At 39.1% G+C, this 22,331-nt stretch overlaps 1 protein-coding gene across 37 annotated transcripts in view; it reads left to right on the top strand.

Annotated features, from left to right (window-relative positions):
• The window catches only part of ESRRG (estrogen related receptor gamma), a 389,887-nt gene that overhangs the window by 62,609 nt on the left and 304,947 nt on the right, over window positions 1-22,331 (top strand). For 10 of the 37 annotated variants that reach the window (XM_038131563.1, XM_038131573.1, XM_038131546.1 and 7 more), the window contains one exon: window positions 16-59. The exons of the other annotated variants lie outside the window; for them this stretch is intronic. Coding sequence is in view for 1 of the 10 variants with exons in the window: in XM_038131538.1 (XP_037987466.1) it covers window positions 16-59 (44 nt within the window). In the remaining 9 variants the exon portion in view is untranslated. The remainder of the gene's footprint in view (window positions 1-15; window positions 60-22,331) is intronic. 37 annotated transcript variants of the gene reach the window in all.

Below are 22,331 nucleotides of genomic sequence, written 5' to 3'. Positions count from 1 at the left end.
TTTGCTATTTTACAGGTTGTCAGCACAGGAGAACTGAGATACTTTGGTGAAAGTTACGGGTAAGTCCAAAAGTGGTGCAAAATGCTGTAGTTTGGGATGTTACAGTACAAAAATATTGTACATCTTCGTGGAGATCTGCAGGATTAACGCTGTGTGGGTGATCTTTTCCTCTCAGGGAAGAAGCATGACATTTCTTTGTGTTAATTCCCAATGCAAAAATCAGTGTCTTCCTTTAAAATGAATAAGAATATTCCAAAAAATAATAGATTTGGACTGGTTTTTAATGTGCATTGTACATACTAGGTCCCAGTTGATTTAATTTTGGCCTGCTGGCCATTTCCTTAACATTGCATGGGTCTAGCACCAAATTATGCTGATGGCCTGTCTATCACCAAATTATTTACAGAACTGCGGTTAAATTATAGAAATCTTCCAGACAAGCAGTGCTCTGGGCAAATTATTTCATCAAAGTTATTTTCCATGGTATACTTAAGCAAAAGCTTACAGGAGCAACATTAATCTTTTTTTGGTATGTGATTATGCAGACGTGGTAACAGCCCCTTTTTAGAAATAGCTTCCTACCTGGGAAAACAGAAGGAAACCATGATATGAAAATTAGTTCTCTCTGTGCTATCCTTGGTTCGAAGCAAATGTTTTATGTCTGGGAAACACAGGACTGGGGCCAGCAGTAGGATGGCCATTTCTGCACACTGTCAGCTCCTTCCAGGTCTTGGGGAATTTTCTTTCTGTATACTTTTAACTGCACACTTCTCTGAATTTGTAAATTCAGATACTGCAGAAGCAGGTCAGCTGGCTTTTCTAGTTCTCCATCACATTGAGGCCCAGTGGTCACTGCCCACTTTTCCAGAGAACATTTGTGTATCTGAAGGCAGTATAGGCATTTTCTGCATTACCCTTATCTGGCAAGATCTGAACTGCTGTATGATTATGAAACATACAAAGATAATATAAATCCTAAAAGCAGCCCTAACTCCCTATTGTAATTGGCATCCTTTCAGACTCTGTTCCAGAGTTTAGAAATATAGTCGTGGTAGAACATCTATATTTGGGTTTATATGTAATGGTCATACCTACTGGTTCACTTGGAAAAATGTTGGCATGGATCACTGTTTAAGGACCTTGAGTGCAGCACTTATGTTTAGCTCAGTGTTTTTTATCACTGCATATTTTTTTAGTATTCCATCTTGCCGTGTTTGCACCGTGAGACAAGAATGCCTTCCCAGCCTCTGCGCGGTTGTGCGCTTTTTGTTGAACGAATGTAGAAATTCAGCTTTTAAACTGACTCCCGTGAATAAATTCCTGTGGGAAAACAGGTGCTAAAAAATCTGTGTTTTTCAGACCTTTCTCTGCCCATGTACTTAGGGTAAGACTGAGCCACGTGTAGATGGCAGGTTGGAATGGGACCGCTGTGCTCAGGGCACAGATGTGGAAAACCTTACATGCGTGAGAATGGCAGACTCAGGAACTTTAGAATGAGAGCTAAAGGTTTTTGCAAGCTGAGCATCTGATTTATCTTGATTTCTCTCTGTTGTTGGGTGGTGGTTGCTGTTTTGTGGGGCCACACCTGGGGAACCCCCCTCTTGGCAGCTCACCCAGGGGGACTCAGAGGCAGCTGGGAGGTGACACTCTAATAACTGGGGTTTCATGGTGTTGTTTGAGGATTTTTTTGGTTTATTGGTTTTTTTATTAACAGGATGTGAATATATGTGAAAGCTGGATCTCCTTTACTTGTGATCCTCTGCAGATGCAATTCTGATTAAGAGTCTGCTTAATTTAGAAATGCTTGTAAAGACATGAAGATACTTAAAGCTGGCCTTGTCAACAAAATGGAGGAGCTATGCTCTTGAGGCTCATTTACAGCAGTGCCAAGATGGCCACTGCTGCACAAATACTGGGAATTAAGTTTCTACAAAACCCTAGAAGCTCCAAATTGTATATCTCACCAGTTCTTTACTCCCCCAGTTATAATCCATATCTCACTTACTGCTAGAGTCAACAATCTAATGGTAACAAAAAATACAACCTTTCATCATCTATTGATTTTCAGTCTTTAAAAACTGACAATAAGCTATTTTTTGTCCGATTTCTCAATAAATAGGAACATTTATTGGTTTTTCAGTTTTTATTGTATTACATTAAAATATATTTTACTGCATATAGTGGGTAATGTAGCATCAGGAGTGATGTTTACATTCAGCAAGTAACTTTTGAAACTGCATAGCTCAACTGAGATATGTAAACAAATTTGTAATACTAGTTTAATTTAGATTACAATGCAGAATACTCAGCCTGGAGCTCATTTTTCTATTTATTCCATTATGATCCTCAAACTAATGGAAGAGAATTGCCATAAAATAATTACAGTAAAGGTGAACATCTACTTTCTTCTCATAAAAAATAATTACAGTAAAGGTGAACATCTACTTTCTTCTCTATCTGAGGAAGAGGCAGGAATTTTGAGGTATAGTAAGCACCATGATATTGGGGTTTATTTCCTAGAAATCTACCACTGACAGTGTTGTATAGGTTGGGCAAGTCATAAATTCTGTCTATGTGAAACTGTGTCAAATGACACGGCACAAACATCATCTTTCTCAGTGACCTCAGTTACCTTCTCTCCTCTTGAAAAAGGAGAGAAATTATGATGTGATTTAGCTGTAGCAGAACTTGGGATGTAGATCCTGAGTTGCCTCCCCACTGCCACCTGCCTTCATAGCATAAGATCACCTGGTAGGTTTTTTTCCTTTCCGGAACCTCTCAGGAGACACTGAAGATCAACAGTTGCTGCTTGCTCACTCTTGTGGTGATAAATGGCAATTTGATGGTATTTTTATCTCTGCTATAAAACCAGTTTAAGCTCTTTTCTTTTCTTTTCTTTTCTTTTCTTTTCTTTTCTTTTCTTTTCTTTTCTTTTCTTTTCTTTTCTTTTCTTTTCTTTTCTTTTCTTTTCTTTTCTTTTCTTTTCTTTTCTTTTCTCTTTTCTTTTCTTTTCTTTTCTTTTCTTTTCTTTTCTTTTCTTTTCTTTTCTTTTCTTTTCTTTTCTTTTCTTTTCTTTTCTTTTCTTTTTTGTTTTATTAGGAAGCAGTTAATTTCTCTTCTGGTGACATTCAGTCCTACAGCCAAAGGTAGTAAGCTCTTAGATGTTTCCATTCTAGCACCAAAAGCCCTGAGGTAAAGGTGCGTCTCATGAGGTGAGGATGTACGAAACAACCTCTGCTTTAAACCAGCTGTGCCACTGTGCCACCAGCATTGGCATTTGCTGACTCAAAGGGTTCTTTGGCTTCAAGGCTACCAAAGTGAACAGGCAGGCTTCCTAGCAGGCTTCTCAGGTGGAAACATTCACTTAGATGATGCAATCTTTTCCTGAACACTCTGAAGAGGGAGACAGTTCTGGCTTATGTTTCATAACCCTTTCACAGTAAGCAAAGAGGGAATCATTTGGGAAAAACACTTCCTTTTGGGTGTCTTGTGATTCTCTGCCTGTGATTCTCTGAGGCACAGGCCCTTGCTCATAAGCTGCTGTGGATCTTGCTGTCATCTCTGTCTTACAGGATCTGATGTACAAGGAGTTAATAGATATTTCAGTGACCAAAGCCGTTTATATTTTTCTTTATGTACAGAAGTGAAGTGGAGCATATAAAATTGGAAAGCAGAACCAAACCTGAAATTCTCTAACTTTATGACTAGTGTGTGTGTTATTTTCCCATGATCTTTAATTACATTCTGTTCTGGAGGGGGAAGAGGGGGAATGCTAATCTGGTGCACCAACTGGGGGAAAAACAAACTGTTTTACAGCGGGAGTCTAGATGACAGCACACAGCAAATGCAAAATCTGACATTCATATGAAAGTGGGCTAAGCAAGACCATAGAAAAGAGGCAAAATGACTACAGCAAGAGGAATGCAAGTGGTTTAAGGAAACCATGGTTTCTCTATTTATTGAAATAGCACAGCCGACCTTTAAGGTGGTGCTGATGCAATGTAGATTTTGTAGAGCAGCACCAAGAGAGATGGCTGTCATAAAGGGAATGTGCGATTGGATTCAGGTTCATGAGAAGGTTTAGAAGAGTATTGCCCTTCCCTCTTTGAACATATAATATAGGGAGGCATGTCTCATTGCACTGAATGGAAAGATGCTATTTTCAGGACTGCTGTTGCTGTGCTTGCTAATGAATTTCCAAGGGGTGTTTGAGCCTTGGATATTGACTGTAGAGATGCTTGCAGTCAGTTGGAAGAGATGTGACTGAACATGAGGCTTAGTTCTGTGTGCATTCAATCCTGCTCTCTGTGATTTTCCCTCAAGTTGTATATTCAATATCATTCTGCAATCATAAATAATTTGTAGAAGTCCAGCTGTGACTTAAGGCTTCTCTACAAATAGCATCCAGGGTGCAAAGTCATGTGATACCCTTTTTCTTCTTTCACTGGCTAAAATAGCCTTTAAATAACTATTCCCACTTGCAGTCCTAACATTAAAACCAGCAAACTGGTTGGGTGCAGCATAAATGGTCTCTGCCCTGTTTCTTGGTCCTGATGTCTTCTTCATCCGCTTAGGATGGGAGCTGGGTCACAGCATGCTGATGTGCTGTCCTGCACCCAGGGGGCTGAGTTTCTGTGCAGAAGTAGATGTCTTTGCTAAACAGCTTCACTTAGCAGCACTATACACTTAGTATTTATTTGAGTAAGTGATGAACAGGCTGTTTAAAACCAACATTCCCAGGGTTGTTCTAGTGTCGTGTTTGAAAGGCAGTGGACAGTCTGGCTTAAAGGTATCCTTTGTAAATAAAGGTTTAAGAACAGGTCTTACCTTGATTCTTTCCCCTCATGTTCATTAGCTTACTATTCAAATGTCAGTGGATTTTTTTGGCTTGGTAGATAGCATGTTCATTATTCTATGGGAGGAGAACCTGGGGAAGCTATGATGTGTGTCAGTTTAACACCTTTGCATGGTGGGTGAGAACATCTTTCCTGCTCCAGCGCTGGTAACACATAAATAATCATGGAGCCAATGGGGCAGTATGTCTTATACCTCTCAGGATCAGCTGTGACTGGCGTGGATCCCTGGGGTGAGATCAAGGATGAAATGAACTCTTGTGTGCGTGGATGTATTGATTATGAGCAGATCATCACTCAACACCCATGTTGTTATCACATTCTGGGCAGTTTACCTCTACCCCCAGTAACAGTTGTAGCAATGAGCTTTAAACTGCATTCTGATTTTAAATTTAACTTCTATATGAATCCCTAGAAAAAAAAAAAAGTTAAATTGTGCTTTGAAATAGAAAATAAGTGAAAGGTGGAATGAGAGAGTGTAGAATAATCAAGATGCTTTTTTTCCTCTTTGGTAGATACTAGGAAGGAACAGGAACATAATGTGACTCCTCTTCTCTTGCTCCTTGTTTTTTCAACCAGCCTGTTACATACACAGTGGTCCCAATATCTTCAGCGATTTCCTACCAGCTCTGTCACTGAGAAGTCAGACTTCACTCCTTTACCTGTTAACAATGCTGTGGCTCAGGGCGTTCCCTTGGGACATCCTCTGTACTTGCTACTTTTTATCACTCTCAGCTGGAGAAAGCACACTGCACTTGCCATCCAAGCCCGATGGCACACTTAAGCCGTATAAAGGCCACTTGACATCATTTACATTTTTCATTAGCCTTCTAAAGGAGTTTTTCAAACGGTGCAGTGGCTTTCCTAGCTTTTGAACTCCTTTGGAAGACTGTAATAATTTTGGACCACTAGTCTACGAGTGGTCTATAATTGTTATGCAAAACATTGCCCAAACATAACATAACTAATTGCACAATTAAGATTGCTTTCTCCTCATCATCCCATTCATCATACTCCTCATTCACACCTATAGTCAGCATCTGGCATTAACAAAGGCTCTATTTGTCATATTAATACATCCTTTTGTAGTGAAAATGCCTTTTGTATATCTCTTTGATACTTAAGGGTCCTGCTAGCTTGTTCAGTAAGCCTGAAAACAGTGACTAGAAAGCCTTGTAGGATACATCCCTTTTTCAGATGATTAATAGGAATGTAATGCAGTGGTACTCCAGGATACAAACAGCAACTCTCAGAGCTCAGAAAAGGAACCTGATACAAGTCAGCAAAAGACCCCCCCTTTCCTTAACAACATCGAGGTAAGTAATACAGTGTTTTGCTATTTTTAAAAATCTGAGGGAAATAATGCAGAATAGCTTTTCTTCACAGTGGACATTTCAAGGTCATCAGTCCTTTTAGTCTGACGTAAGGCACATAACCAGTTCCTTCTGATAGTCCACACCAGAACTGAGCAAACCAAACCAACCTGGAAAGTGCAGGCAGTAGCAGGGGAAAGTCCAAGAATATCTGTGAATCAAAATGCAAGAAATGTCCTGGTACCTTTACCAGTCAGACCTACGTGGAAGGTTGTGCTTGAGGGGGTTGAGGGTGTGTTTGCCATTCACATAAGGACAGGGTAGGAGCATCTTTGATTGGAAGCCTAGGAGGTCTGCAGCACCATAATTCTTCTTAGGAAAAGGAAATGATGTAAGTTTCTACTTCTGGAATCTCTCCCCACTACTCCATAAATTTAAAGAAATAAAACACAAACAGAAAATTGATTTTTGAACGACGGTAAATTATTGTCATTTGAGGAACTGCAGTTTTGTGTCAAGGGAAAAAAAGCTTGGTGTACTATGTGCTATAGTGTACTATATGCTACTTTCTGAAGCATTACTTAATGTACCAGTCATTGCTGGGAACATGGAGTCCTTTTAATGCTAGTCAGGTAATATGTCATTCTCTCTGTAGAAACTCTGCAGCAGAGACATGAGTTATATACTGATGTAGTTATCAGAAGATCATGTGATAGCACTAATGTGAGTCACTACAGTGGAGTTTGCCCTGTTTGAAATTTTTACATAATTAAAGTGAGTCATTGTCCAAATTCTGCCAAAGTGCAGATGTCTTTAATTTAACATATGCAGTTCAGCTTGCATATGCCTTCCATAGGTGAACATATTTTCCTTTTGCACTGCCCTAGGTTAGCTCTGGTCTGGGAGACGCTCCCCTTTGCCATTCAATGTGCAGTGCTCCCACTCAAATCCATAGCAGCTTCAGAAAAAATATCTGGAACACCCAAACCTCAAATAGTCCTCTCCACTTTGTTTTATGTTCTGCTGGTAATTCTTTAAATACACATAGGTAGATCAAAACAAGTGTGGTTTCGTTTCTGTTATAACGAAGGAGATAGCCCAGTTTTCCTGGTGAAATGCGTTCAGTTGCCTTCTGTGCTTTGTGTCTCTGGAGCAAGGCAAAAACCAGGGAGAGGATCAAAAAGGTAAGGAAGGTTTCTTTAAGAGAAAGCAAGCTAGACATGGTTTCATAGATATTGGACTTTTAAAATTATACACATCAAGATGGTGGATGACTTAGTACTCAGGGGGAGTTAAACCAGGTTGTTTTAGCAGAGAACAAGACTACCCTCCATACAGCTGACTGAATCACCAATGTTTCTGAGGATTTCACAAATAATTTGGTTTCTGTGCTGTGAAAATGACTAGTCTGAGTCATTTGGCTGAAATGGAAGTACCTTTTCTTTCTTTCCCCCTTCCCTTCTTCTCTTTCTCTCTTTCTTTCTGTCTTATTTTTTTCCCCCCCTCACACTCTTTCTGAGCTGCAAATCTAGTCATTATCTAATGCTGAAATACAACAAAATGTCATTAACCATCACATCCAGATGAAGCTTGTAGTTTTGCTGGGCAGAGAAGGAAAGAACAGGCTTATTTAGAAACGTTGGGAAATTTTCTGATTAATTAATGAGAGATAGAGAAAATGACTAAGGTTGGTCTGCTAATTTCTGAGTCACTGGGTAAATGCTGTTTTTTCTTATTTGCCAATCCCTCAGTAGGGACATTAAATAATGTTTATTACTGTAAATTCTTTCCCAGGAAGGGAAGGAGGTTGTGATACAGGAGAAACTTGTATATTTAATTTAAAAAGTCAGCTCTTCTCCTGCAAAAGGACTGCAGCCCTATGCAAGAGGGCATCATGCATACTGGTCCATCCAGAGAGTAGTCAGCTGAAGTGCCATAGGTTTCAAGCACCTTCTGAGAGTCCTGAAAGCTACCTTAGTAATTTATTGATGATGGAGCTGAAAAACAAAATCTTCCTGTAGTGTCCCTCCCCACCCTCTCAGTTAATACTGCCAGCAAAGAAAGAAAAGTTCCCACACCTTCACCTTCACTTGCTGCAGAGAAGGGGTTACGCAGGTGAGCCGTCCTGTGTGCCAGGTAAATAAACAGTCAGACTCAGGAGCATGTGATTTTTGGCACCCTCAGAGCCTTCTCCCTATTCCTGTTATATTTAGGTGTTCTGTCTTCTGTGGTTTGTGATCTCTAAGCTTGTTCTTAACTTTTTTTCCCCCCCATAAAAATCTTTATGGCAAAAAATGAAGCTGCATGGATGTGCCAGAATAGTGAAGCACAGTGTCCTAAATGATGTAACTCAGGTTTTGGGAGCAGGATAATTGCAGTAGTGTGATGCTTCTTTTAGAATAATTAGTCTTGCTGAGAACCAGGGTATAAAAGCCTATGCAGAGCACAGTAATGAGGCAGTTACACCATTTCCAGTATTTGTGTGCCCCTGCATTGCACTGCAGATCAGAGCAGGCGTGCCCACAGTGATGGTCAAGGAATGATTTCATCTTTGTAGCTCTGTGCCAGGACTGTGATACAAAATACGTGGGATTCGTTCTAAAGGAAAGCAGCACTCATCTTCCATACTAAACTAGGGGGCCTTTGAGATCATTAAGAATAATTTTTACAAAGGAGAGGTTTATGTTTCTGTTCATGGAGCCAAAGTCTGTTCTCAGGCCCTGTTATTACTGCCTGGCACTTGCCCATCCAGGAATGAAATCTACTTCAGCTGCATGCACTTGCAGATGTCGGGATTGCAATTCCAAAATACAAACAATTCTAATATTAAAAAGACTATTTCCCCAGTGGGAATATGGGTTGCATGAGCTTTTTGACTTTTCTGTTTCATCTTTGGCTCATATATGGTATCACCTTTAGATCTTTCTGTCAGTTTAGGTTTTTTTTATTTTATTAGCACCACAGTGGACAAAATGTCAGTAGAAGTTAAAGTGGAAAGAGTCCTCAGAGAGATAAAGGTTGTCTTCCACTTTTCACTATATGGTTGACTCTGCTGCCCTTTTCTGTTGGGGTTTAGTCTGCTGGGGTGTTTCTTTGCTTAAGTTAAATTTACTTATCTGTTATATAAATAAGGGATAGCCTTGGCTATTAGGTAAATCTACTGATGGAGGGAAAAGGGATTTTCTAGAGTGCCTGTGTGCATTTCTGAGACATGGAGTTCAAAAACATCTGATAAGGTAACCTTCAGCTGGTTTTCTGCAATGACTTTTGTCAATGAGCCTTAAAAGCATTGATATTTTCAAGCATTATAGCTGAAGAGTACTGCAATGTCCTTGAACTACCCACCAGCCAAAGAATGACATCTCCAAACTCAGCTGGTGAATTCCCACGTACTGTCATATTTATTACTTACTTTTTCCTTTCTGTCTGGGCCATACAGCTAGAATTACCAGGACCTTGGCTCTACCCAGTATGCAACACTAGACTGGTACCGCTCTCAGGTGCTGCCTGGATTTGCTTTTACCCTCAGAATATTTGTTCCTGTATTGTACAGTGAGGATAATCCTTTGTTTAATTTTTTTTAACATTTTGAAAGGAAAATAGGGGTCTCATTCAGGTCTTTCCATTTTTGCATGATAGTACAGTTGAACAACGTGTACATGTGTTAATTAAACATCCTGTCTTATCACTGTTTTGGTAAGTGTCCTGTAAATTTAATCACTACGACACCTCTGTACACATTGCAATCCTTTTAAAGATCTAGAGAAAAATCCTGGTGGATTATTCAAAGCACTAAATCACACAGAATTACAGTAGTTATTAGAAGCATTAAAACCTCTGATAAGAAGCTTTATCATGCATTTTTTGGGAAGCTTAATCTTTATCAGGGATGACTGTAAATAGAAGGGAACAGTAAAAAAACTTGATAACAGTTTATTTTACAGTACATCAATAATCAGGTATTGTAATTACAGTATAGTTATATATTTATTGCATGGTAAGTAACTACAGCTTATTAGTTTTCTTGCTTTTCTGTTATTGCAATAACCTGCAAGACCTGAGCTAACAAGGAACCTTACTGTATTTCCATTTCCATTAAATATGTTTACACACACATACACATATATGTACATATACATTTGACTACTTCAGAGGAGTGGACCTGTTTACATGAAGGAAGAACAGGCAGTGGACATGCTAAAGATCTCTTCCACATGTACATTTATTTAGATTCAGAACTATAAATGAAGGGGATCAGATTTTAAATGTGGTTATATTTAGCTATCTAATTTTTTCTCCTCTTTTTGGCACTAGAAAAGTTGTGGCATTCTTAATCACTTAGATAAACCTCTCAGTTACAGACCTACTCAGTGTGTGGGTGTTTATATTATATCTGTACATTATTTACCTCTGTACATCCACCTCTGAATATAGATTAGATTAAGTCTCTGTTAATTGTACTTGGGCTGTGTGTGCATGCCTGTGTTTATGTATTTCCAGGAGTAACTCTGAAATGTTCTGTCATTTTGGGGTGTAGGCTAAGTGAAGATAGCCAATTAGGTGTAACTTCTAATTTAGTGCTGTTTACAACATTGAAGGTTCTGGTTAATTTAAGAGTTACTGTGAAGCTGGCAGAAGAAATGTTCATGTTGGAATTCAGAACTTTTCTTGGTAAGAAGTGATGAAGGTGTACAAAATGCAGCCCCTGAGTGTTATGGAGTGACTTGTGCTCCTCATGCCTCTGGTAGGGGCACAGCTGTACCTCTAAGCACAGATTTGGGTAGCACGGCCCAAATAAGCTACAAAAGATTTGATGAAAGTCCAAAGCAAAAGCAATGAAGGTGATAAGAGAGCAAGGAAATGTGACCTGTCAGGAAATACTGAAGATATTGGAGGTGCTTGGACAGAAAAAGAGATCTCTGAGGGACAGCATGGCAAAGGGCAGTAAGAATACAAAAGGCTGTGGGAAAAGAAGGTCACTAAAATTCTCCTTGGTGAGAAATGGGAGGGTATAGGATGTAAGTGGTTCAACAGGACCAAACAAAATTCACATTAGGTATTAGCAATGACATTTTAAAACAGAAAAATTTTGGGATGTTGTGGAATTTCTTCTGTTGGAAATTTTTTGGAAACAGGCATAAATGGTCCTGCCTGGAGGCACACAGGGGGACAAAAAGCATCAAGGCATCTTAACAACACTCCTAGCCCAGTTTTCTGTGCCTTGAACTGTCTGTTTAAGAATCATGGTTGTGAGAAGGTGATGTGTTCCCAGTTTGCTTGCTAGTGGATCAGAAGAAAAATAGGTGAATTGCTCATCTGAAATAAAACTTCTATCCAGTAAAAAGCCTTGGAAGGAATCAGCACCCACATGTGTCTGGTAAACTACTGAAACTTCATTTCTATTAAGATTTGAGGGCAGATGCTACGCTGGCTGAAGCTGTTGGCTAAAACTTCCCCTGGCAGTAGTGAAACCAAAGTTAATTTAAACCATAAAATCTGTTTTGCTGATTGTTTTCATCTAGTGATTGCACATGACAGGCATAGTTTATACTGCTTAATAATAAACTAGACAGTAAGATGTCCTTAAAGTCTAGTAGCAAGTGTCAATATATACTTAAACTACTCTTATTTTCCTTTTCTCATCTTTTTGATGGAGTAAAATTTCAGGTAATATATTTACTATCCAGTACTTGTTGATTGGGGGAGTCCATGTTTAATTTTCAGGTGAAATAACTCAGAATTTTCTTTTTGTCCTAGTGTGATAGAACTCTGAGATAACAGTATAACTTTTACTGTTATTCTGATTTTTTTTGTAGAGCAAATTTGGGGTTTATTTCTATAGTGTCTGGTATTTGTAGTAAACAGGGAGAGGCAATGTCCCAGTGTGAGAATGGTTTGCTTGCTCTACCCAAAATTCTTCCTGCAGAAGACAATGGTACTGGTATGTTGGACTAGGTTTGTACAATTCAGTACAGAGGTACAGGTAATTGTGTGGGTTTTTTCTCCTTGTGTTTTGAACATATGACTAATGAATAAGTGAATAACTGAATTTCCAAATTTCTTCGTGTACTACAAGATGTCTATGCCCTTGGCCATGTGGAAAGTACATTACATTAAGCAATACTGTTCAACTTCCAAGTGCTTTCCCTTTGGAAAATGCTTCAAACTGAGATTTTTGAAAATAATCATAGCATCCTTTTATCCACCATCCAAGAGGTGATCCTCATGGATCCTAGCCCACTTTGCTTCCAATGGTGTGCAAAATGCCAAGCTGAGGAGTAACATGGAAATGCTGTGCTAGCAGGACAGAAAGGTTTAAGTCTTAATTGGGAGGTCTGATTTGGAGGTTGTTGGTTCCTTTGCAGGTATTACACAGGAAACATGAATAGAAAGATGCTAAGGTTGCTGTTTATGGCTGAGGCCACTTGGATACAGTCCACCGAGTGTGTTTACAGTATTCGTAGTACTGCTGTGGGGTTTTGTCTCCATTTCAGAAGAAAGGGGTCTCCAGTGGTTTTCTGAACACAGCAATCAAAGGAATTTCTAAATTTCTTTTTAGACTTGCGCTATTTCTAATGCTAAGAGTACAATTTTTGAAAAATTTGTTTTATTTTAGTAAACATTCTTTCTACAGAGGTAGATTAGAGAGGAAAGAACAGGATTATTTAAAGGAGGGGAATTAATTGTGTCACTTCTATAGGCATTAGGCAAATTGCCTCACTTACAGTTAAGAGGTAGCATGGGAGTATTTAAGTATAGGGTACCTGCAATGCACTTTATGATAGTCTTAGCTTATGACCTTATATCATTTTATTTCTCTATTAAAGCAAGACATTCCTCATGGAGACTGTGATTGTGCACAGTGCTGTAGTTAGCACCTCATGTCCTGATGGCTGTGTGGTGCACCGTGATAAAATAGGGTGTGGAATACTTGAGAAGTTTGTGTGGGAATCCAAGAAATAAAAGGTGATATCTGATATGTGGTAGGCTGGGAGATGTGTAAATGAGATGAGAAAATGTCGAACTCATAATTACATGCTATGTGTTTTACCCATAAACCTGTTTAAAATGGGTGCAGCAGATGCCACAGTTAAGAGAGTGACTTCAAAAGTCATTATGGGCCACCCAGAAATAGTAGACCAAGTCCCTGACTCCAGAGGTAGTAAAGAGCTCCCAAGTCAGTCCTGTGACAATGCTCAGCATTTATGTGTGAATTTGGCATTTCACAGAGGGATGTTCAGATCTTGAGGAACAGACTGACTTGGAGCATCCCCCTGCCTTGGGGAGAAGGGAGAGTGACTGATGAAAGATATTGTTTCTGAGTTTTATTTACATGAAACAAGTTGTCACAGGAGGAACAAAAAAAATGCCTTTAGACGCAAGCCGCGCTGGGTGTTTTCTGCATGAGAACAGTTGCTGACCCTGATGGTGAGTGCTCCCTGTAGCCTCATGCTGTGGGTATTGCTGCTCAGGGACTTACGCAGAGGTAGTTTATGGCTCCTGGTAGGTTTTGGGCACACTGAATGTTACATTGTCCAGTCCTTTGCAGAGGGATAAATGGGGTTGTGAGGAGAGATGCAGCTCTAATGTTATGTGGATTTTCAAGTCAGAATTGAGAAACATACTGTGTGTAAACATTTTCAGGGTTGGGGAGCAGCCGGATTCTCAAGCTTACTGCACAGGACTCTGAGTTCAGTAATTAAATTACTGTTGAAAGCTTAGATGCTGTGATGATTACAGTCCAAATGTCTCACTTTTAAATAGTGAAATGGTAGTTGTGCGGGTTCTTTTTTTTTTGTTTTTTGGGGTTTTTTTCCCCAATTACTTCAGTGGGAAATATTGTAAATTTGGCATAATTACCATAGAAGCTAATAACTTTAGTTATGACTCCTAGAACAACATATAACCTGTTGACTGAGAAGTGGGTGATACTTTGTGTATCAAATATCAAATCTTAAAGCATCAGACAAACTTATAAAGTGTTTCCTACCACTCTCTGTATGCCAAACACATTACAGTTGCACTTTGAGCTGAGTGTACAATGTAGCTGGAGGAACAACAGGGAGGATCCTAATGGGATCAACAGGGAGGAGCCTGTAATGTTCGCAAATAAATAGCAAAAAAAAAGGAACACAGCTGAAATATTCCTATGTGTGATTAAAAATGTATACCTCCATTTGTTTTTCCTCATGCAGCCAAGTTATAGTAAAAGGAATATACCTGCTCAGGCACCCAGAGTTTCTTCCAGGAAGGTCAGCTCCCAGAAATTAAATGGAAAAATAAATTAGGTAAGAGTGATGGCTGAGGAAAAAAAAAAAAAGAACTTTATAGCAAAAAGAGAGAAGTAAGATCTCAACATAGGAGATTTATTTTTTTTTTTTTTGCATCGCAGGACTGAATGAGCAGTAAGTTCTTAAGTTACCACAGCAGAGGAAATAATCTAAATGCACAGATAGATTAAAAAAGGTTTCATTTTCTCCTCTCAATGGTAGCCGTTCTGTGGTTTGTGTCATTATGACTGTTTACAAGCATTGTTTGCACAAAAATCACATTATTCTCCCACGACTGACGTAGCCAGTGATGTAAATGTGCCTGCTCAGGGCCTGTTCCTCAGGGAGGCAGAGCACACAGAGCTCTCTGAGCATCTCGTGCTGCTTGTCAGCTCCTGGTGCCAGGATTTTGGGACTGGCTGCCTTCGTGTTGAGCTCTCTGAGCTCCTTCGGCAGAAACGAGAGTTGGTACTCAAGGAGAAAGGACCTTGTTTGAGAGCTGCAGTGCAGGGTAAATCTCTCTTTTCCTTTAGCAAAGCATTGCATACTCTCTGTTCTGAAAAGAGGTACACTTCTGTGAATCGTACTCAGGAGGCTGGCTGGCAGGATGCAGGATACAGGAACAAATTAACCCAATCACTACATTTAGCAACAATATTTATATATTTTCAGGCAGCACTTCATAAGAATGTTTGTTTGGGGTTTTTTAAGTGACACTAAACTACCTTCAATGTCTCTTCCAAAATCCGTTGCAGACAGAGAGGAGGGATGGTCTGACAGGAGCTGGTGGTAGCAGGACAGGCTGATTGCATGCTCCCCACCAGCAAATAGGGCTGCTCTGAGTTAAGACATCAGGAAAGGACTTTGTGCAGGAAAATAATGAAAACACTGACAGGGTGAGACCATACGCAGAAAGGGAAAACTTGTTTCCTTAAGAGGCACAATCATGCTTTGTTAAAGGAGCATTGTAAGGAAACAAATAGCATTTTAAAAAACTGCTTTTCACAGAAGCAATAGAAAAGGAACTTCTCGTAGGAAAGGAATGGTGAGTGAATTATTTTTGTGATATAAAAGCATTCTAGTGTTGTGCTTGCAGCCTGTGAAGAAGAGAGAAAGAAAGAAAGAAAGTGAAACTAACTGGGAACAGCTGAAAGCTTCACTGTATAGGCTGAGAGCAATGAGAGATTAACAAAATAATTAAATCAGTTGACGGTGCATTTGATAACTTCAGAAATGTTTACTTTAACAAAGGAAATATTTGTTCTTGTGTGTGCGAATGCAGCCTTTATTTTCATCAGTTTTAGTCTGCTTTGCTTTTAGTGGCAGTGAGTTTTCAGCAGAGGAGACAGCCCACCAAGACTCCTGGTTGTTACATGCGTAGCTGGACATTTTTAGCCGATCTAAGTGCAAAGGCATTGGAGCATTGGAGCAGAATGTATCCTGTAGTTCTGCATTTAATTTCTAACATTTAATTATTTTCTGATTCTGAGAAAAGGTTCTGTATTCAGTCTTCTGCCAAGCATGGGTAGTATTAAACCCAGACTGTGCATTATGCCTCTGGACTAGAGGATGTGGATTTGCTACTTAAATATTTGGGTTTTTTCTCTCTGCCAACTGCTTTGTTCTGACTATGTATTGTGGAGCTGTTGTTCCAATGATCTGAGTAATCTTCTTCCTTCAAGCAGATCTTAGGTATCCATGCTTTCATGAGAAAATGTGTAATTTATTCTATCCCATAGTCCAATAGTGGAACAGAGTGTGGGGAAGGGGAGGTGATCTGGGACAGTGGGGGAAGACAGCAAGATAAATAGCATAGCACTCCTGCAAGAGGGAGAGGGAATTTCATGATCCAGGGTTGAGTTTGGCCCATGTGTTATCTTCTGAGAGACAGTGGGGTCTGGGAAGAGAATGTGCCCAGCAGCATGTGCCATGGAGGACGCTGTCCTGAGCATGTCCTTCTATGCCACATGTAGCCATAAGGAGCAGAAGTCACCAGCAGCTTCCCACAGCTGTAGCCATCCCCTCAGTAACCTCTGGTGACTGTCACAGTTTACCATGGCACAGGAAAGATCAAATGGCCCTGGGTTTTGATTTGTGTGGTTGAGACTCATTTGACTGAAGGAGATGGGATTTTGAGATGAAATGGCAGAAGTGGAAGTATGTGAGAGCCAGCATATAAAATGGTATAAATTGGATCCCATTTGGGACTCTTGCATTGTCTCAGTGCCCAGGGATGACTTAGGATGTAACATCCCTTAGCAAAGTGGAAAGAGAGGTGTGTGATTCTCACTTTGGAGGCAAATACTTTCCTCAATGTCCATGTGCCAGCTGCATCGACTCAGAACACTGTAAGGAGCTCCATTAAGTACTATTGGGTCCATAATCTGAACATTAAGAAAAATTTACATGATAGATGGAGCTGTTAAAGTCTAATTGGGTAATCAAAAATTAGTTAATGTGCCAAAATATGTATTTAGCTGATAAACTCTAATGGTTCCAAAGGGTTCTAGTATTAATAGAAGGCATGCTTGCACGCTAAGGAGTTGAGAGTAAGATATTGCTCTTGTAACACGCATTTCAAATAAAGATCCCAAAGCACTTGACAGATATTAAATCACTTATTGATTTGTTTTTTCCAAAATATGTCCATCCAAGGCTCTGGGGGAATATATGTTTACAATAATGTCCAAATTGCACATAAGTAATAAATTATAATTTCCCCCACTTCCCAAGTCTATCAAGTGCAATAATCACCCCTGCCCTTAAACCTAGTTAAAACCTCTCTAGGCTGGGTCTTCCTTAATTGGACCATGTTAGGTCCCTGTGATATACTGTATTCACTTGAGTGACAAATAAGTTGAATCCCAGTGAAATGAACAGGTTCAAAAAGAGTAAGATGTAAAGTAAGTGGCAGCGTCAATAGAAGAACATGTCATTGCTGGTTACTTCTCCTTAACTCTGCAGAGTCACCAGCACAGCATTTGTGTATTCACAGAGCCAGAAGGATGTTCCAGCATTCTGCAAATAGCTACCTTACCTATTTGTTCAAATTTCATTCTATTTTATGTGGAGGACATGAATAAGAATTTTAAAATAACTCATCTGCTTAATCTGTCCAAAGTGTCCTAATGTATTATTAATAGTATGCCACTCCCACATTGTAATGGCATGTGGTTCTGTATTTGTACAGCATCTAGTGTAATAAGAACCTCATCCAGGAGACTTTTGTAAGGTTCTTCTACAGTTCAAACAGATAATGACAGCTTTATTTTAACATGGAATAAGGTTATCCTTGTTTTATGAAGGAAATGGAGGCAGAAAGATAACACCTGTCACAGAAGTAGAACTAGATTGCAGGCTCAGATGTTTGTTTTTTTTTTGCTGCTCTGTCTACTAGACCACAGCACAGAGGCATTCCTAAAAATTGCCCCTCTTAAACACAATTTATGGTTTGTTTGTATAACGGTCTTCAATTCTGTATGGGATTTATTAGAGTAACTATCTTGAGTGTATCAGACCTATTGTGCTCTAAAAAAGCCTCCAGACACTTAAAAGTGCCAGACAGCCAAAGTCCCTTCTGTTCAACTAGGCACGCCTTTGAGGAGGGAAAAAGAACATGTCCAAGAAAACTCAAGCCTCGGGTAACCTAATCCTATCTCCATACCATGTAAATATTTAAAGAGAAAATGCAACAACCACATTGTTGAATTTCCTGCTTTGGACGAGTGTCACATTTTTAATGACAGTTGAATAGTTTTGTATTTTATTTATGTGGTATCATTTGTTTGCTGGGGAATATGAATTGAATGGCTTCCTTGCCTCTGAATTTGAAATTGTATTTTCCCCAATATCATTAGTTGAAGGATGTTACCACATAAATAAATAAATAAGCCAAGTGTTGTGATTGTTTGCTGTCTAATATACAGAGATCCAAAAGTATACTAAAATGCTGTGTGAAACAGATGAGCCAATGCCACATTTTCTGACATCTGCCTAGAATAAGAGAGAAAAAAACCCAACCCCTCACAGAGAGGGAAAACCTAGAAACAGTTATCTGGCCTTTTGGGAGAGCTCTGGCCTGAGAAAGGAGCTAAAAGGAAAAAAAAAAAAAAAAAAAAGAGGTGGGAAATAATGAATTCATCAAGCTGAAAATGCACAGGCCAATGGAGCGCTTAGATTTCAATAGAAGGCAAATGGAAAGAGAGCCCCCATTACTGCTGAGATGCAGCGACACGGCTGCACTAATCGCTTGGTCATGCTTGGGAGACACTAAGTCATCATGGGCCATGACATGGGGAGAACAGGCGCCAGGGTTTGTTGTAAGAAAAAATTGTTTATTTAACATCCACAATCAGCATCATCCCTCTCCTTTACCTTGCATCCCCGTGCCCAGATCCATCCCTCTCTGCTGGGGAAGCACGTGCCAGGCAGCATGGCTGCAGAGCAGGCCTGGGCAGCTGAGAATAAGAAGGGAATGTTTTTGGTAGGGTGTGACCACAGAACTGTCCTGCAGTGGGAATTAATGTCTCACCAAACTTGTCACCCCTTTAAACAGAATTTATAGTACTTACTAGCTTCAAAATTCATATAAGTGCTGAGATTACTTTTTTGTGAGATATGCCCTCTCTATTAAAAAAAAAAAAAAAACCAAACAAAAGCTTCTTGGCTGTTATTTGAATAACTGGCTGTTTCTGTTTGAACAAAAGGAGGAATGCTGAACCAAGTGATGTTGGGCTGAGAAAACAATAGTTTCTGGGAAATTGTTATGGTAATATTGAGGAGGGCCTCCTCAGAGGCCAGTCTTTCAAGGCAAGTAAGCTTTGGCACAGTTGTGCTCCTTGAATAACGCAGTGCTTAAAAGGAGTACAGTGTTGGTGCAGGAGCTTGCAGATTCTGGGCTCTATTCTTGGCTCTAGCCACAGACTTCCTATGTGCTGAGGAACAAGTCTTTTAGACCATGCTTTTTTTTTTTTTTTCCCTTCTATTTTTTTGTCCTTTTTTTTGGTTAGAATTTCCTTGCATTTTAAATCTGTGGGGAATTAAATGGAACAGACATTTAGATTCACTTCCCAACCCTCCCCCACCCCAGTAATAGATGAAATGAAGAGGATATAGAAACATGTTTAAAAGATCAAATCAATGCACTTATTTTGTAAGCAGAAACTAAAGGGAACAAGCTGTTGGTTTATTTAAAAAATACACAACTGCTTTTTTTTTTTGCCCAGCCTCCCTCTGAGATAAATCAAAATCAGTCTTTGAAAGATTAATTGAGGAGTCCATATCTCACAAAAATGTAGGCAATGACTGCAAAAAAAGAGTACAGTGTTGACTAATAAAACTGTCTAGCTACACAAACCTTTAAAATGAAGAAATTGCCCATCTACATATTTTTTCTGCCACATATCTTAATTAGCTCCACAAAAACCACTGCCTACTTCCACTTTTCTATTAATTAGTCCCATGCTACTGTGAAGTGAGCACTGAAAAAATAGCCATTCTTAGTTCCTTGTGTAACAACACAGGACATTACCTTCATTCTGACTAGAGGAGAAAGGCGGACACTCTATGAGAGCAGAGCTGTCTTGTAACATTGCTGAATTAATTTACAGATTTGCATTATATCTGTAAAAGAGAGAATTTAATGTCCTGAATGCACACACATACATTTTCACACAAAATTAGTTAATCTAGAGTACTGAACTGTGATCTGCTCTAGGGTTTTCCTCTACAATAAAACTAATATTAGGGAATGAAAGAGACTAGGAGACCAGAAGTTAATTAAAAATAAAAAATGAAAAACCACGTGTATTTAAGGCAGAAATACAGAACTGAGAATTCTTTGTTTTCTTCCTCTTTTGGTGGTCCTAAAGGAGAAATAATAATGAAGAAAGAAACACTAAGTTGAGTTCAGCCTACTCTTGAAGAAAACCCCCCAAAATTCCTTGAGTTAAAAATGAATCTGGGTAGCTATAGCAGATTCATCTACAAAATTACCATTGCTCCTCTGGTCCTTACTCAGAGAAGTTCTATTTTTGATAAGGCATATGTGTGAGCTTGTTAACTGAACCCGTAATTAATGGACTTCTAAGATTGAGAGGCCCAAATGGCTTAAAATTGCAGTATCTTGAGGGTGATGACCTGTGAAAGCAGTGGTTTACAAAGGGGATCACTTGTGCTCATGACCTTTCTGAGGGGCCACAACAATTTAGTGGATAAAAAAAATGTAGTTTGGATATTCTAAAGTCAGGTGAAAACTGCCTAATCTGGTGTCAAAAATTCTGTTATTAGTGGCTTTAGTTTTATTTTTTGCAAACCATCACATTGTGGGGATTGAGGTGAAACTGATGGACTCATCTACTACCTTAAAGTTTTCCAGGACTAGGAGACCACAGACCACCTGTGAGGCAGTCTGCAGTCAGAACAGAGCAGTTTGGAGTGGCTGGAAATGTAGGGATTTATGGCACAGCATTGAAGCACAGGTAGGCAACCCTGGCAGTACCCACCCTCCAGAAAAATGTGATCCTGCACAGTCCTGAGTTTCCACAAGTTTAACATTAAGATATCAGTTATTCACCATCTCTCTAGTGAATTAAAGTTCAGCCTGAGGATTTATCTGTTGTTTCATCTTGATGAGACAGAAATGATTGAGTTTAGGCCAGGCATAGCTAATTTATCTTAATACAGATGAAGCCTGTATATCATCTTCAAGTAAAGATCATGTTTCTCATCATGGTATCTGAGAGTCTTTAAGTCTCTATCATGAGAACTTGCAGTTCCTCACTTAAAAAAGAATAATTAGAGAATTCAGTATGCCACTTTTATCTGATTTTAAAATAGCATGTAAGCTCTTCACCCATAGTTTGTTGAGCTTATCTTATGTAAGACTAAAGTTGGGTAAAGAGATAGGTCATTCAAAGAAGACTGTGTGGCATAGTATGAAGGTTGTTTTTCAGGTTCATAAAGTGATCTGATTTCATTTTGAGTTCCCAATTGATGTTTGTTTTTATTTAAAATGTCTGTAAGGGTAACTGTTCAGAATGTACTATCCAAGATGATAGTATTAACTGGCATGGCTGCAAAATCAATAATAGTAACAAAAATATACCTCTACTGATTAAGAGTGACATAAAATAAATTTGTTAACTGAAATGGATTTAGTCAACAGTTTAAACGCATGTCTTTAATACTGTAATGCAATTCATAGTTCTTTTTTTAACTTTTAGTTAATTTTTTAAAAGAACCTTTGAAAATATGTATTGTATTTCTCTCCTTATAAAAAGACAAGCCAAACTGAGATAGAAGCGCATTTCATTTCTTCTAATAGAGCTCCCACCTGAAAAAATAAACTTGATAACAAAACTGAAGTGTACTTCACCTAGAGAAAGTAATTGAAGTTGGTAATTCATAAACTGTAGACTAGCTTTGAAGGACAGGTCTTTGTCATCAGGCTTCATGAGAAACAGCAGAGCAGAAATAAAAATAGATCATTGACCAAAAATATCCTTTTCCAGCTGGGTCATTTAAAGAACTGTCCTTTTTTTTTTTTTTTTTTTAATAGGCATAAATACAGCTGATTCCAAAACTACCCCAAAAAGGGGTCTAACTCTAGAGGTCAAATACTCTGGAGGGTTTTGTTGTTGCTTGGCTGCTTTGGATTTTTTTTTAATTTTTTTTTTTTTTAATAGCAGGAATGGTTATGGGAAGAAAGAAGTTTGATGTGCAAAAATGTAAAGCCTGAAATAGGATCTTTGAGTCAGGTATACAAGCATACATCCACCGAGCTGTGACCAGGGCCTGTCACTTTCAAACCTAGAACATGCAGCTTCTTGAAGTCTTCTCTGCACTGACTCATGGGTTTTGGATTTGGCACATAAATCCAGATGTGTGGGCCACAT

The sequence above is a fragment of the Motacilla alba genome, chromosome 3, assembly GCF_015832195.1.
Source record: "Motacilla alba alba isolate MOTALB_02 chromosome 3, Motacilla_alba_V1.0_pri, whole genome shotgun sequence".
NCBI lineage: Eukaryota > Metazoa > Chordata > Aves > Passeriformes > Motacillidae > Motacilla > Motacilla alba.
Note: the sequence above shows the minus strand (reverse complement) of the source record. Positions and strands in the feature narration are given on the sequence as shown.